The sequence below is a fragment of the Sprattus sprattus genome (genome assembly GCF_963457725.1).
Source record: "Sprattus sprattus genome assembly, chromosome: 3".
Lineage (NCBI taxonomy): Eukaryota > Metazoa > Chordata > Actinopteri > Clupeiformes > Clupeidae > Sprattus > Sprattus sprattus.
Window position 1 is genome coordinate 11,149,436 of NC_137922.1, and position 17,500 is coordinate 11,166,935.

The 17,500-nt window shown below is 44.3% G+C and overlaps 1 protein-coding gene across 1 annotated transcript in view; it reads left to right on the top strand.

Moving 5' to 3' along the window:
* The window catches only part of vps8 (VPS8 subunit of CORVET complex), a 79,774-nt gene that overhangs the window by 54,678 nt on the left and 7,596 nt on the right, over positions 1-17,500 (top strand). Inside the window, exons 40-44 of the mRNA XM_080834632.1 lie at positions 941-1,021; positions 4,952-5,121; positions 5,625-5,793; positions 6,478-6,528; positions 10,725-10,805. Coding sequence (XP_080690758.1) covers positions 941-1,021; positions 4,952-5,121; positions 5,625-5,793; positions 6,478-6,528; positions 10,725-10,805 — 552 coding nt within the window. The remainder of the gene's footprint in view (positions 1-940; positions 1,022-4,951; positions 5,122-5,624; positions 5,794-6,477; positions 6,529-10,724; positions 10,806-17,500) is intronic.

The following is a 17,500-nucleotide window of genomic DNA, read 5'->3' on the forward strand; positions in this document are numbered from 1 at the left end:
TATTTATCACACTGTTTATCAGGAAACAGTAAGCATTTAACAAACATTTTACCGCACAGCCATATTCTTAGATTAGTATGCTGAACATGTGATTGTATATCATTTAATCCACTACCATAGGGTTGCAGAGAATATAGATCCATTGCCAGTCTCTTACACAGTAGAGTCAATATTTTTTATTAGATTTATTAATTCCTTTAGTAACATTATATTTTTCTCTATCTTTGTTATACTGCAAATGTGTGTGTGTGTGTGTGTGTGTGTGTGTGTGTGTGTGTGTGTGTGTGTGTGTGTGTGTGTGTGTGTGTGTGTGTGTGTGTGTGTGTGTGTGTGTGTGTGTGTGTGTGTGTGTGTGTGTGTGTGTGTGTGTGCGCGCACTCGTGCAGAGCTGCATATTTTGCTCTGAAGCAGCCAGGCCTGTCAGTGTCACTTCCAGCTGAAAGGCCATATCTGATTGAGTGTGTGTGTGTGTGTGTGTGTGTGTGTGTGTGTGTGTGTGTGTGTGTGCGCGCCCGCCTGCATGCATATGTGTGGTTCTTCTCAAACGTATGTGTGAAAGATATAGTCAGAGAGGGAGGAATATATTGAGAGTGTAAAATTGACTGAAGGAGATGGAGAAAGGTGATAAGGGTGAAGAGAAAGAGTGTGAGAAAGAGAGATATACTACAAATCAGCTTCTTCTCATGAGTTGACCTCACATGTGTGTGTTTATTAGAGGCGAGTGAAGCAGTGTGTGTGTGTGTGTGTATGTGTGTGTGTGCACATGTGTATAATTGGATTTGGGTGTGATTGTCTGAGAAGACTAGAAAATAACTCTTGGCCTGGGTGAAATCTGTGAACTTGATTTCCACAGGTTATCCTCTTTTTTATCTTTCTATTAACTCTATCTCACAACCCCCCCCCCCCCCCCCCCCCCCCCCCCCCCCCCCCTCTCTCTCAGGATCCGGTGTATGGAAAAGGCAAACTAGCAGAGATTCAAGGCTTGATTCTGGGCATGCTGGACACCTTCACATATGAACAGGTAAGGTCTCTTCCTGTGTGTGTGTTTGTGTGTGTGTGTCTGTGAGTGTGTGTCTGTGTGTTAGAGGTGTTTCCCAAAAAATAAATATTCGACTACAAAAATGCCTTGCCTTTGTTTCCTTTTTTTTACTTTCTTCCTTCTCGATTTCCTTTTTTGTTTTTGTCTTGTTTGTCATTCCAAAAGCCCCACATGCCGTTGTCGTCCTCTAGGTCAGTGGCTACTGGCAGGACAGACACCCACTGCTGTGAGCGACGGCTAAATAGATCAGACAAACAATAGCCAAGTCAACAGAGCATGGGAGGCGAGCGAATGAGCTGAATTACGTGTTGCTGAGAGCACAGTGCACAACGCACCCTCCTGTGTGTGGGTGTGGGTGTGTGTGTCTGTGTGTGTGTGTGTGTGTGTGTGTGTGTGTGTGTGTGTGTTCGCTCGTCTTCCTGAAGCTAGAACACAAGGCCTCTGTGCTTTGCAAAAACTCTGCTTGACCTGCAAGGGAAAAGTAGTAAAAGGAGTTTACAAATAGGATTGAAGAGGGGTCTGAAGTATCTTTGTGTCTTTGTGTTGGTGTCAGCTAAGTTGTGAGTATCAGTCTCAGTATGATAGTCTCACTATACAAAGCAATTCAATATGACACTTAACAGCCAAGTTAATATTTCAAAAATAACCATCTTATTTGTATTAATGTCAAGTTCACTCAGAATCAATAAGCAATGAACTCGCTCCAAATGAATTATTACTTCACAAATGCAGTAAACAGTGCCAGGGGCAGAAAAATACATCATACATACAATGCACATGGAAACAGACTGACGCTCTGAAGACTGAAGGCCTAATTCCATCGTGGCCATCTTCCAACATGGTTATAAAAGTTTCTCTAAGCAGATTCCTTCCGAAAAACTTCTTAAAAACCCAGCTTGGCACCCTGGTGGGAGAGTTTGATGGGGTTATGGTGTAATTAAGAGCTGAAAATGAGTGTTCACTTTTTTTTAAGAAGTGCTCGTTAATTGGAGTGGCCCTCCAAGACCCTCAGCGTCTCCAGTGGTTAGTCAGGGTCTAGCTCTGCATCAGCTGGAGCTAATCACTCCAGAGACAATGTGAAGTGCTCAGACTTCCTCACTTAAGATACGACTTATTAAAGAGAAGGAAGGTTTCTGTTCGATTTCTGGTTTCTGCTTGGAGCCACAGTGTAACTATGGAATGGCTTGTTGAAGTTGGCTTTTTAAAGATTAAGCCTTTGAAGTATTCTGATGGATAAAATCATGCGAGATTACATGCGTGTCATGCCAGCGCTGAGCCCTGCTCCTGCCACGCCCCCTTCTGATTCAACACACCTGCCTCAGTCACGTTCCCAGTCCCCTGATTGCCTGATTACCTGCACCTGTCACTCCCTCAACCAAATAAACTCCTCACTCCCCTGACTTCTGTGTCTGGCCTCGTTTTCGAAAGGACTTATCCCAAAAGATCCAAGCTCCGGACTATTCACATCCTGTGATCTTTCACGTCTCTTTCGTCGACTGTTCGATCACTTTGTCTCTCCGCATTATCACCCTAGCTTCTGTGTTCCTCTGTTCCTGGGTTACCTAGTTTGCCTTTGTTGTGTTTCTTTGGACATTAACTTCTGAGCATTATATTATTGGACTATCTTCTTAGCGTTAAATACCATTTCACCTTTTGTCTTCTCTCCGTTTTTCCCCCTGTGCCCCCTTTACTGGCTGAGACCAATAAACTCTGTCCACTTACATCTCTGTGTCACCTGAAGTCCGTGACAATGTGCTTGTAGAAAAGTGTTTGTGTGTGTGTATGTATGTGTGTGACATCTGTTCAGTGTCAAGTTAATTCAATACAAGTGCTTCAATGTTAATGTTCTATTTTTCAATGCCAAACTTAAAGTAGTAGATTTAAGACTCTCTCAACTGTTGGAGATTCTAGAGCTGTCACGGGCTCACTAATCGCCTTGTTGGAGGGCTTTTTACTGCACTTTTTTGATTTGATGATTTATCTCAACCATTTGATGTGACTAGGTTGCCTTGCTTTTTTCATGTGCACAGGTGCTTTTCTAGTCATTTCTTTTCATGTTGGAAGATGTTTTTGCCTCCAGAAGGAGAAGCAGAGCAGAGTGTCCTTCGCCACTATTCCCTGTTCTTCTCCGTCTTGCTTCCCCGCATTTTCTTCCTGCATGTTGTTTGTGCTTTCTGCTGTGAAAATAAGTCACCATCCTCTGGTAATCCATCCAGGTCTCTTGACAGCCACCAGTCGATCAGCTCAAGTGTTTCTGATTGGCTGCTCTGTCACCAGGGTTCCCGTGTCTCTACGGGGATTGATTGACAGGCTGGTGCAGCTCAGTCTCTGTGGAGATCATGGCAGAGAGACAGATAATGTGGATAGTAGAGTGATAGACAGGGGGAGGGGTGAACTGGATGTATAGCTGAAGAGGGGGGGAAGTAGGATATGCATATAGAGATGTATTGTTGCAGACTGAGGAAGGAGTAGGAGGAAGAACACTAGACAGCCGAGATGGTTCAAGTTCAGGAATTGTGGATAGATGGATTATGGTTTCTTGAGCATAAACATTCAGAGGAGCATTCTTGTTCAGGGCAAGAACACACCCTGGCAACATTAGGAAATCTCTCAATGGAATAAGCACATATTAAATGTATTGAGCATGAACACCTGTAAGACTAAACAGACCTGCATATGAAATAGGGTTTAGACATTTACAGACACACACTTATGCACACGCAAGCACACACACACACACACGCATCAAGCTAGAACAGTATATGGCTGCTGATGTAATAGAGTGAAACAAACTGCTTTGACACACACACACACACACACACACACACACACACACACACACACACACACACACACATACACACACACACACTGCCCAATCCCCCGTAGCAGCTTAGACCTCAAACAGCAATGCAGGTACAATAAACTCGGTGTCACAGGGAGGTTAAATTGGGTGTGAGAGAGCAACGAGCACACACACCCCTGACACACCAACACACACTCTAATCATGTGGCAGCATGTCTCCCTATCATCCTTTCCTACACTTGCTGGCCACTGGAAAAGACGTGACCTCATGACCTTTTGCAGTACCCCCCCCCCCATCCAATTTTCTTCTCCAGATAGGAAATCAGATGGAGCAACATACAGCACCTAACGCAAGTGTCTCATCTGTCTCTCCGTGTCCACTTCAAGTGGTTGTTCCAAGGCCTTTTTCCTCTCATTCCTTTTTTTTATCTCTTCTGGTCTTCACACCTCTTTGTCTTTTCTCTCTTGTCCGTTACTCACTGGAACCTGAATTTGAAGGTGTGATATGAAAGAAGTGGAATAGCTAGCCGCCTCTGTTACTCCCCATCTCTTTCCCTCCCTCCCTCTCTCTCTCTCTATCTCTCTCCCTGTCTGTCTCATCAATTTTTCTTGTTCTTTTGTGCAAGCCGGTGACATGATAGTTGATAGTAATCCATTTTGTCCTCCTACTACGTCAGTGAGACACGAGTCTGAAGTGCACACGTCACAAGTGTTTCCCAACCTTGCGTCGGGTGCAAATCCATGTATAAAATCGTATGAGGTAGTGCCCCCGTGTGCGTAGGAGTGCTGCCATCCCATAGAACTAAAAAATGTATGAATCTCTTGGATTATTTCTCTCTCGCACATATAATCCCCCCCCCCCTCTCAATTCAATTTTCGAAATAAAGAAGCTTAATTAGCATGACCATAACAATTTATAGTATAGTTTTGGCTATGAAATACAATGTAAAGCTTGAGATAAAGAGGCTTGTACAACATATGTCAGAAGGGTAAAAAAGAAACAATATATTCACAACTCTCTTTTACCCCTTGTCTTTCTCTCCCCCTCTCCCTCTCTCTCTCTCTTCCTCCCTCTCTCTTTTCCTCTCTTCCTCCCTCTAACTCAGACCCTACTGGAGACCACCACCAGCCTGCTCAACTCAGACTTGCACTGGTCTCTGTCTCAGCTGCGCGCGGCAGTGAGCCGAGGGCTGCACCCACGCCAGGACCACTGCAACATCTGCCTTCAGCAGTACAAGAGACGCCAGGAGAGCCAGGAGGAGATCATTATCTTCAGGTGCTCACACACACACACTCTTTCTCTGAACCCCCTCCACACACACACACACACACACACACACACCCAACACTCCCTCTGACCCCCTTTCTCACACACACACACACACCCAACACTCCCTCTGACCCCCCTCCTCACACACACACACACACACACACACACACATACAGACATTCTCACCTGCACATACTCACTCACACAGACACAGACACAGACACACAAAGTCTGGACCAATAAAATCGATGCCTCCAGCACCACAAGAAACATCACCACAGCTAAGAGATTAGTGCAAACACACACACACACACACACTCACACAATAAGATACGCCAACACACATGTTCAGTTATTGTTTGACCCACTAATGGACATTTTGAAGAGCCTTTTCTTAACAGCTAGTCATGTCTGTAATTATAGTTATTTTTAGCTGTTGTCAGCTAACAATTGAATGCGGCCCCAACTACTCCTGTGCTAAGCGTGCTAACTCTTCCTGTTTCCTGTAGCTGCGGTCACCTGTACCACTGCCAGTGCCTGCAGAGGAAGGAGCAGGATGTTCCGGGGGCGGGGCCTATGGGCTGGAGCTGCTACAAATGCACCTCCAGCCAGGGTGGGCGGAGCTCGGAGCGCGGCGCCATGGAGACGGGCCGAGGCAGGGCCACTTCGCTCGCACAGGTCAGTGAGATGAAGCAGCTGGGCACACCTCAAAGGCTACTGTTGGGTAGGAGTAAAACGGAATTTGTCTTACACTTTATGAGCTGAGGATCACATAAATGTGTGTATGAATTAAATGAGTCAGGCTCAAGGGAACCGAAGCATTTTTGCGTCATTCGTTTCGGGAAATGCTCCCAGCCATAATAATGTCACGTAACAACAACACCTTTCCCAACCTGTGATCAGAGAGAAGTCAGAGAACACATCATCAAGGCAATTAGCCCGGAGGCTGTATGACACATTCCGCAAACACACAGAAAGGCACCACAGCGCATTCACACACACACACACACACACACACTCACTCAATCAGTCAAACTACAAGAGACACAAACACCCAGATACATATACCATCATATACAAGCATCTCATTCACATTTAAACCACTGCAGCCAAACCAGCATATAACACACACATTCACATGCACACAAGCAGTCAAACTACTACAGATACACACACACATGAGCACATGTGTGTGTCTCTCTGGTAGTGGCCATGGTTTCCTCATGGTTTCCCCTTCTTGTTGAGAGTTTCTTGCAGATGACAGTCCTCTTCAATTACATCATGTAAGGTCTCTATTTCTCACTCTCTCTCTCTCTCTCTCTCTCGCTCTCTCTCTCTCTCTCTCTCTCTCTCTGTCTACAGAACCGTGTGACATCAGCCCACAGGGGAGTTGGAGAAGGTTCGGGGAAGAAGGTAAATCCACGCAGCCGCCTCACAATGGAATTAAATAAGATTAGGACAGATTATGTCAGATTAGCATGGTTTAATCCATCTGTGTAATCTGTTGAAAGCCTCCCAGGTTACAGGTCATCTTCTTTTCTTATAAGGTGGCTGTACTCTTCAAGTCGTTCCTCTCATCTCTCGTCTGTCTTTACTCTTCCTTTATTTCATTTATTCTGTTTCTTCACTGCCTTTAAAGTGGAACTAGAAAGTGTCAGGAGGCTCCTGATGATGATTTATTTATTTGGCAACTAAATCTTCATTGACTTTCAATTAAGTAGATGATTAGAATGATGACATAGAGCTACCTTCTCATACTTAATGCAATTAAACATGTACGCGAGGCCCTGAGTGCCCTGAATTATATATTCTTTGTTTATTTGAAGTTTTTCTAAATTGCAAGTTGTTGTGAAGACGGCGAGGCCCTGACACATTTTCTTTTTCACGGTCGACAGTGTGGTTAAAAGGGCAGAACAGTGAATGTCTGAAACTAAAAGCCTGAACGTGGCTGTCTCTTCACAAAATGTCAGTGCACTCATCCATATAGCGCAGAAAAATCCCTCCCTCTCTCACTCTCGCTCTCTCATTTCCTCTCCCGACTTTTCTCTCATCTCTCTTTTCGTTCAGATGGGGAATTAGGCTGCTGCTGATTGCATCAGTCACAGGGTCACTTCCTCTCTTTCTCTCCACCTCTCCCCCTATCCCTCCCTTCTTAACCATTGCTGACAGGGTCTCTCTCCACCTGCCCTTCATTTTATCTCTCTCTCTCTCTCTCTCAGTCTCTCGCTCTGTCTCTCTGTCTGTGTGTCTGTCTGTCTGTCTCTGTCTGTACCTTTATCCCCCACCCCATTGGTCTGTTTAGTATTCATGTGCCTCTCCTTCAAGCCATGAAGCTCTTCATTAAAAGTGACGGTGCAAAGAAAAAGTGGCCTGAACTTAACGGTCAACCTCCTCCCTCTCCCCACTTCCCAACCTCACACGACCCGTCTCTCTAACACCCTCGCCTTCTCTCTCTCTAGTTTACTCTCTGTGTCTCTCCCTCTCTCTCTCTCTCTCTCTCTCTCTCTCTCTCTTGCGTGCACACACACACACACACACACACAAACACACTCACACACACATATGTACATTTTGCACACACACACACACATACATATGCACACACACACACACACACACACACACACACTCACACACACATATGTACATTCATTTTTAAGCAGCGGGCCAAAAATGACTATAATTAAGAGGCAGTAATTACCCAGCATTTCCAGTTATCGCCGATGTAATACTAATCACAGTTATGCAAATGACACAGTGTGGCCACACATCCAGGCAGACAGTGATCCGTTCTGCTCTAAGAGACCCTCCCACAGAGATCATAGCACACACAAATACAGCAGCACAAAGTAAGGGCTGAATGTTGGATTCTGCTCGTTGGTGGGTTTATTTCAGGAAGGTCTGTTATCTTAGCTTTTTGTAAGAACCGAGAGTGGTGAATAGTATAATATTTTCTTCCCAGAAGTCCTGTTTTCCTCACAGTACGTGATAATTCTGGTCTTTATCAGAGGGCTCTGCATGTAAATGAAGAAAAGAAAAAAAAAAATCTTCCTGGAGGAATCGATTGGTGAAAATATGAGCGCCACCTGCTGTGTGCCCTATTATAAGAATACAATTTGGCTGAAGTGGATGGCGTGGTTTTGAAAATACACGTGGGCTCGGCGTCTTTACAGGAAGAGAGCTGCGGGTAGTCTGTCATTCCTCCACATGCCTCCTACCTAGAGGAGAAGAATGATGGACAGCAGAAGACGCAAGGAGAGCCCATCCCACTCCCCTCCCCCAGTCCTTGGCACATCCACTCATCTCCACAGTGGTGGAAAAGGGGTATCAGAGAAACAGCTGCATAGTAGCATGGAGAAACGGCAGCCATTTTGTAGACCTATGGTGGCAGAGACAGCATTGGTTGTTTAAGGCTGTGCTGAAAATCCATTCAATTGAAAGTAATTGATAAACATACATTGGGCCTCATTCTCAAAGCATTTCTGAAATTTCTCCTCAAATGTTTTGTTACGGACTTTCGGAAGACCAACGCAAGAAAAGTCCTACACCTGATTCATGAATGTCTGAAAATGTTTTCTTACACAGCCAACGTGTTCTCAGATGATTCTTAAATTGAAAGCGTGTGCAGTCAGAATCAACCAAAGTCACGCGAAAGCAACTTATTTATTTATTCACATTTGCAGTGTTCGTGTAGTGCTTTTATTTATTTTAGGACATCACGATGCCTCGTTGAATCATGACTATAAATGATACAAATGTATTTTTTATTTATTTATTATTATTATAATTATTTAAATCCAAGGATGTATGTAGAGTTGATGTGAATGCAATTACCAACGATTTCTCACAAATGGGAATGAGGCCCATTGTTCTTGCCGGAGTTATTGAGTGATTTAGTTAGCTGAATGCATAGGTGCATTGCAGGGTTGCAGAGTTTAAAGCTGTATGGACCTGGAAATATTAGTGTAACGCTCAGCAAAAAGGTCACTACTTAATTGACACTGTCACAGTTAAGGTTCAGAAGGAGAGCTGTATTTCTGCAGGAGCACTTACTATGCTCAACAGACACTGGAAGTGTCCGCTTGCTCTGGTGGCCATTTCAAGAGGTCTGCAGTCCTTGATTAGGCCTTAACATCCCTTGAGTTCCCAGGGGTCCTAATGAAGTGATCTCAACTGAACAGATCATTTTATTAAAAGTGCTCATGGAGTTAGCATGAAATCACATTAGCCTCTTTAAATGAACCTCATAAATGGTGCGACAGTAAACAGTCAAGTTCAAAGAAATAAAAAGGTCAGTTGTATTACAAATATTTGTGTGCCAAAAGGTTCCATAAAAAGACCTCTAAAAAGACCTGTACAGCCTTGAGACAGAGGTTCGATGTTCGAGGTTTGCTGTTGCTGATATTGCCACCGCACATTATCTGTTTTCTCAGCCCGAGGCCTCTCTGTATGGTAATTCTATGAGAGGTAACAGGACCAAGGTCATGGGGTCAGTGTCCAGTGAAGTCTAAGTGCAACGCAGCCAAATGTAGCCATGCCTCTAAGGAAAGCACTCATGAATACCTGTGCTGTGCACTCAGGTGCATACACACCTGTGACTTATCATGTCAGAGTCGTTTAGTCTTTCCTAATACACACACAAATACGCACACACACAAGTCTGTTTCACTGACCAACACACAAGTCTGTTTCACTGACCAACACACAACCCAGTGGCAGTGTAATCTCAAAGGGATGTGTGTTGTTATGTAAAGTCCTGTGATGACGTTCCTATCCACCATGGGGGAAAGTGACGCATAGCTGCCTCTCATCTCTTCACAGATCTGTTTTATCCTGTCCCCCCAGCCTGCCAGCTCTGCCTGTCAGTAATTACTCAGTCGTCCCCGACGACAGCCATCTCTCACGATCAACACAGGAAATGTCATTCTTAATGCTGGCAATTAACTCCCAGTGATTTGACTTTTACTGCTTTTTTTGTATTTGTTTTATCAGGTGCCAATCAATTTTTTTTTTCACAGGAGAGTTAAAAAAATTAAATATGCAAGGCTTTTCACATCAACCATGAAATGTACGAATTTCCCCTGACATTTTAACTCCTGGAGTCACACACACACACACACTTACACACACACACTTACACACACACACTTACACACACACACACACACACACACACTCACACATTCTCACACAGGGGAAATTCATACCGGGAAAGTGTGCAACATGCATCAATCAGTGTAATCACTATAAAATCAGCTTGTTTGTATATTTTAGTCTGCTTTAGTAATTTAAGGTTACGTAAAGTTTGATTAGACATTCAGTTTATATCTCGATTTTTTTTTACCAGCCTACTCCGTTATGTCGAGCCTGAGAAAAAACACTGTTTGAATGGACGTTTGTGGCACATGAGTCAGTTCATATAAATGTTATAATGGATGTTTGTGACACATGACTGGGTTCATATGAATGTTATAATGTTTTTGTCATGTTTATGTCAGGCACTATGACGATAGGCAGATTATCATGTGATGTTTATGTTTTCAGTTCGCTTGCTTGTGTGCGCACTGCATTTGTTTTGATACATGGTGTGTGTGTGTCTATGTTTCTAGCTGACGTGTGAGGCTACATTGGATGCACAGCAGAGTCAAGCCTGGGATCAGTTGCGGTGTATTTACAGAGGACCATCCAGGGTAAGATTATCTATTATTATTATCTATTATGCACCAAAACACACTTGCACTTCGTCTACTGTGTGTTTTTGTGTGTGTGTGTGTGTGTGTGGGTATGTGTGTGTGTTGGTGTCTGTGTGTCTGTGTGTTTGTGTCTGTGTGTGTGTGGTGTAAAGCTAGCACATGTGTGTGTGTCTGTGTTTGCGTGTGTGTGTGCTGTAAAGCTAGCACATGTATGTTTGTGTGTGCGTGTTTGTGTGTTTGTGTGTTTGTGTCTGTGTCTGTGTTTGTGTCTGTGTCTGTTGTCTGTGTGTCAGTGCTGTAAAGCTAGCGCACGTTTGTTTGTCTATGTGTGTGCGTGTGTGTGTGTGTGTGTCGGTGTATGAGTGTGTCTGTGTGTTTTAGTGTGTGTGTGTGTGTGTGTGTGTGTGTGTGCGTGTGTGTGTCAGGCGCGTGTCCATCTCACACACTTCCAGGGGACTCTGCTGCTCTTATTCGAAACACCATTAAAAATGCATCTGTCTGCAGCGCTATTATCGAGCCCAGCATGCCTGTGCCTTAGAGAGGCCCCCTTACCCATTCTGTCTGTCTGTATACCTCGCCCTGACTTGCACTCCTTCTGTCTGTGTTTCTCCTCCCTTTCCTTCTGTCTGTGTTTCTCCTCTCTTTCCTTCTCTCTGTGTTTCTCCTCTCTTTCCTTCTCTCTGTGTTTCTCCTCTCTTTCCTTCTCTCTGTGTTTCTCCTCTCTTTCCTTCTCTCTGCTTATACCAATGCTTTAGAGTAAAATACCAGTGGAGTCTCTCTTTGTCCTCTTTGAGAGAGAAATATCTCTCCTTCCCTCTCCTTTTCTCTATCTCTCTCTCTCTGTGTGTTTGTGTTTCTCTCTCTACGGCTATTTTAAGAAAGGAGGCAAGAGAGCGTGATGGTTGCTGCCTCCAAGCTGTCACTCACCTCCAGCCACTAACAAAAGCCAGATCACACACACGCATGCACACACACACACACACACACACACACACACACACACACACACACACTGTGCCCAACTGCTCAAAACAAAAGTTCATGTGTACATAAGTACATAGACATGTACTGTATATATACTTAAACCACACACACTCACTCTCGTACTCGCTCTCTCACTCACTCACACTCACTCTCTCAAGCTCGTACGCTAGACTCTGTGAGGAACCGCATTGACAATTGCACAGAAACATGCACATATCCACCAGCACAAATTATCTTACAAAAGATGCTGCGTGTACAAAAGGTCAAAGAGTCAAAAAAAAAAGCGTAGAAATTGTAGAAATGCACAAATGATCTTACACCAGCACAAATGATCTTACAAAAGATACTGCGTGTACAAAAGGTCAAGGAGTCAAAAAAAAAAAAGCGTAGAAATTGTAGAAATTACTCAACTATATAACATCTATCCATAAGTCTGATAATATGTCCATTTTGTTAATGAAAATGTTAATGACAGCGCTAGCCTAGATATGCTGGTGTGCGTACAGACGTGTACAAAATTGTTGGTACCCTTCCGCTAAAGAAAGAAAAACCCACAATGTTCACTGAAATAACGTGAAAGTTTATAATAACTTCAGTTTTGTCTCATCTGTCCAAAGGACATTCTCCCAGAAGCCCTGTGGCTTGTCAATATGCATTTTGGGAAATTCCAGTCTCGCTTTTATATGATTTGCTTTGAACAGAGGTTTCCTCCTCTGTCGACTTTGGCTTAAACAGCGACTGATGGTGCGATCTGACACTGATGTACCTTGACCTTGGAGTTCACCTCTTATCTCGTTGGAAGTTGTTCTCTGCTCTTTGGTTACCATTCGTTATATCCGTCTCTTCAATTTGCCATCAATTTTCCTCTTGCGGCCACGTCCAGGGAGGTTGGCTACAGTCCCCTGGACCTTAAACTTCTGAATAATATGTGCAACTGTAGTCACAGGAATATCAAGCTGCTTGGAGATGGTCTTATAGCCTTTACCTTTAACATGCTTGTCTATAATTTTCTTTCTAATCTCCTGAGACAACTCTGTCCTTAGCTTTCTGTGGTCCATGTTCAGTGTGGTACACACAATGAGGGAAAACACCACAGTGACTACTTTTCACCCTTTAAATAGGCAGACTGACTGACTACAAGTTTAAAAACACCTGTAATGCTAATTAGAGGACACACCTTAGATTAACATGTCCCTATGGTCAAATTATTTTCAATCTTTTCTAGGGGTACCATCATTTTTGTCCAGGCCAGTTTAATTCTTTTTTTTTTACTTTGTATTATTATTATTATTCTGTTGAACCCCAATAGAAAAGCAATGTCTGATTTCCATTAGTTAATTTTCAGTACATTTTTATTTATCATGACTTTTGTCAGTTTCAAGTTATTTCAGTGACCATTGTGGCTATTTCTTCCTTTAACAGAAGGGTACCAACAATTTTGTCCACGTCTGTACGTACACACAGAGGCAGTCCTGTACTGTCCCTTTCAGAGGTGGTGGGTAGTTGGGCCTTCTATGAGGAAGGGAGAAAGGGAGGGAGGGAGGGAGGGAGGGAGGGAGAAAAGAATGAGGAAGGGACAGGAGGGAGGTAGACGTGGAGAAGCTGAGATTGGAGGAGATAAGAAGCATTGTGAGAAACTGTGAGCGAGGGATGAGAGGAAGAAGGGAGTGACATTTAAAATAGAAAGAGAAGGGCAAAGTGAGTCGAGAGAAGGTGGAGATGAGAGAGTGCAAAGGCACATTTCGAATTCAGAAAATGAAAAGAGAGAGAAAGAGAGAGAGAATGACTTAAAGCGCTTGAGATGGAAAAGACGGCACGTCCAGAGGAGGCATTCATTGCACCTGCGCTACCACTGTGTGTGGGTGTGCGTGTGTGTGTGTGTGTGTGTGTGTGTGTGTGTGTCTGTCTGTGTGTGTGTGTTCAACAGCTAGTGAGATAGAGTAGATCAGTGTTTTCTGTCAAGTCCATTGTATTGACTTTTATCCTGCTGGTAAATATCATATTGTCAGTTATCAATTTTAGCATAACTTTATAGGTTAAATTTTTTTGTGAGCGATGGCATTAATTACTTTTTAATACAGTTGTGTGTTTGTTTGATTTGAGAGCAAAGAGTGGGTGGGTATTAGTGTGTCTCCCCAGGAGAGAGCTGGTTTGGTAGGCACAGCTGTGGGGTGTTGAGCCAATCACACATCCCTGAAAGCCACAGTCAAATCTGCGGGGCACAAGACATCAGGTGGCGGCAGCAGTCCCACACGGAAAGCCGAATGGGATGTGGCGTTGCCATGGCGACATCGCAGGTCATTGACCCAAGTCCCTGCGCTGTAAGGAGCTCTTTGCCACACCAATCCTCCACAACACCTGTGGCTATATGTGTCGATCCAAATCTGCAGTCTGTGTTTGTGAATGTGTGTGTGTGTGTTTGTTTGTATGTATGTTTGTTTGTTTGTGTGTGTGTGTATGTGTGTATGTCTCTTTGTGAACAGATGAACACCATAGGAGTGGAGAGAGTGCAGGGTGAGGCAAGAAAGCAAAATGGAGGGGGGAGAGGGAAAAGTAGAGGCCATCAGTACCACTCCTGTGCATGTCAAAGCTCCTTTACACAGCCAAATAATCCATACCCCTGCCTCATTCAGTGAAACGTGCCCTGCAGGGTTCTAGAACGACGCGCCAGGCACCACTGGGGTCTACCAGGGGGCCTCTCTGCAGGGGTCTGGAATGGCGTCTGTGCCCCTGGTATGTTTTGGGTGTTGGTGGGTGTGAGAGCCGTGCCCAGGTCACTATTTGGTGTTTGCAAAGCAAGGTGTTCAGAGCAGCTCAGACCTCTGCCTGGCCAGGCAGGCATGACTTTAGTGGGAACCGCTGGCATCTGTGCCACCGTCCTGTGCCCGGTTAATCTGTGTGCCCTGGTGAGGCCCAGCGTGATTTCCTCTCTGCCAGAGTAAACCGGCTCTTTGGAGAGGACGATAGGAAGTGTGTGTGTGTGCAGTAGACCATATGCCGTGGATCTTAGACTGAGAGAGAAGGAGCATTAAAGAAGAGAGGGAGACTGGAGAGAGGGGAGACCGGAGAGGGAGACTGGAGAGAAATAGAGAGGGAGACTGGAGAGAGGGGAGACTGGAGAGGAATAGAGAGGAGACTGGAGAGAAATAGAGAGGGAGACTGGAGAGAGGGAGACTGGAGAGAGGGAGACTGGAGAGAAATAGAGAGGGAGACTGGAGAGAAATAGAGAGGGAGACTGGAGAGAGGGAGACTGGAGAGAAATAGAGAGGGAGACTGGAGAGGGGGAGACTGGAGAGGAATAGAGAGGGAGACTGGAGAGAAATAGAGAGGGAGACTGGAGAGAGGGAGACTGGAGAGAGGGAGACTGGAGAGAAATAGAGAGGGAGACTGGAGAGAGGGAGACTGGAGAGGAATAGAGAGGGAGACTGGAGAGAAATAGAGAGGGAGACTGGAGAGAAATAGAGAGGGAGACTGGAGAGGGGGAGACTGGAGAGAAATAGAGAGGGGGGAAGAGAGGGAGACTGGAGAGAGGGGAAGGGTACAGCACCAACAGGAGGTTCAATCAGCATCAGTCCGGAAAATAAAAATGCAGAATCTGTTGTTGTAGTATACTGTGATCAATGCTGCAGGCAGCACCTGTAAGGAGAAAAGGCTAACAGAAAAGCATTGAAACACATACACACACACACACACTCTCACACACACACACACACACACACACACACACACACACACACACACACACACACACACACACACTCACACACTAGGGATTGCAAAGAGCAAGGGATCACTCACAGCAACTCCCAATATCACTACAGATTGCCCTTCCTTACTGGTAACAAAAAGAAACATCTTTTAGCCCAGCTGTCAAGTCATTTGACAAGAAAATCTGTTGCGTGTTTTTCCATTATGCACGACTGACTGATTGCAAGACTGCAGTGAACATTGATTTTCATGGCAGGGCAGCCACTGTTGGACTCATTCAGTGTGAAGACTGACCTGTGTTTTCTTCCCCTGACATGGTGTCCCAGTGATTGTTTCTATGGGAAAGATTCTGGGGGGTCGGTTTGCCGCGGTTCACTGTTGTGTTTTCATTTTTGTCCAAAAAAAGGTACAGAGAGGTACAGAAAAGGTACAGAGAGAGAAAGATGGAAACACACATATGTATAGCCACATACACATACATGCAGAGCCGTAAACACACACACACACACACACACACACACACACACACACACACACACAGTTTTTAAGAGATGAAGACACACACTTTGGGGCACCACACAAAGAGGGCGTTTAGCAAAGTCAGCAACCCAGGTTGCTCTCCACTTCTGCTGCTATACTTCTGCTTTGAAGAGTGTGCTAGACTAGAGAGAGAGAGAGAGGGAGAAAGAAAGAGAGGGAGAGAGAAAGAGAGAAGAGAGAGAGAGAGAGAGAGAGAGAGTCCGTTTTTTATCTGGCACTACAAACATCTCTCTCCATCGCCCAACACTTACCCCCTCTGTGTGTTCAAAGTCAGATCAAAGATACTGGCAGCGCACACACAAAAAAAAAACCCTCAGATGATTCTTAAGGAGGAGCTCCAAAAGCTCCCAAATCAATGAGACCACACTAAAGCAAAAAGAACTAGAGGACAGGATGGAAAAGATGAAATGGGGGCTGGAGACATTGAAAGGAGAAGAAGATAGAAAGAAAGAAAGAAAGAAAGAAAGAAAGAAAGAAAGAAAGAAAGAAAGAAAGAATGAATGAATGAATGAATGAATAAAAAAGAAAGATAAAAAGAATGACAGAAGTTGCAAAGAGAGAATGTTCCAGAACAGAACAGCCTGAAGCATAGCTCACAATGGACTATATTTACATCTCTGATCAGCTATCTCCAGTGGGGGAAAGCATCTGTTTCTAGCTTCACTGTCTTCCAGCTTCTCCATTGTCCTTCACACAGTTTAGCAGTTTCTCCGGAATGACAGGCCTAGATTGGTTGACATGAGTGACGTGAGACTTGATGCATTATGGCTCCGGAGTCCAGACATATGGGGAACTGAAGATCATGTGTGTTATGGTGTTAACTGGATCACTGTGTTACCATGGTGACATGGAGGTGCTGCTACGCCTCAAAAGGCTAGTGGGTAGGGTAACAGTGGGGTTGAATGATGAATGAATCTTTAGGGCACACCTGTGTGTGTATGTGTATGTATGTGTGTGTGTGTGTTTGTTTGTGTTTTTGTTTTGCATTCTTGGATGTGTGTGTGCCCACGTGTGTGTGTGTTTGCATGAGCACGTAATGTAAGTCTAACTGACAGGAGCTAAAACGTACTTATAATAATCAGGTTAATGAAAGACACAAATGTTTAGGGTTCATTTTAATGAATCCCCTTCAGTCCATTCCCCTCGCGCTCGCTCTCTCTCTCTCTCTCTCTCTCTCTCTCTCTCTCTCTCTCTCTCTCTCTCAATCTTCTTAAAAACTAGCCTGAAGCATCTGCTTGTCTATCCAGACCATGTATAACAAAACTAGGCTAGACTATGTCAAATTTGTTTCGACATCCCTCAAAAATCCACTGTTTTTGGTTGTTCATTTATTAATTATTTTCTTTGTTGGTTTGTTCATTCGTTCCTAGTGCCGGATAATATTGTTGAGGCTTAGTTCAACGTGTTATTTTCTGTTGTCCAGAACAGAATATGTGTCAGGTCTTAGAATACTGATAGAA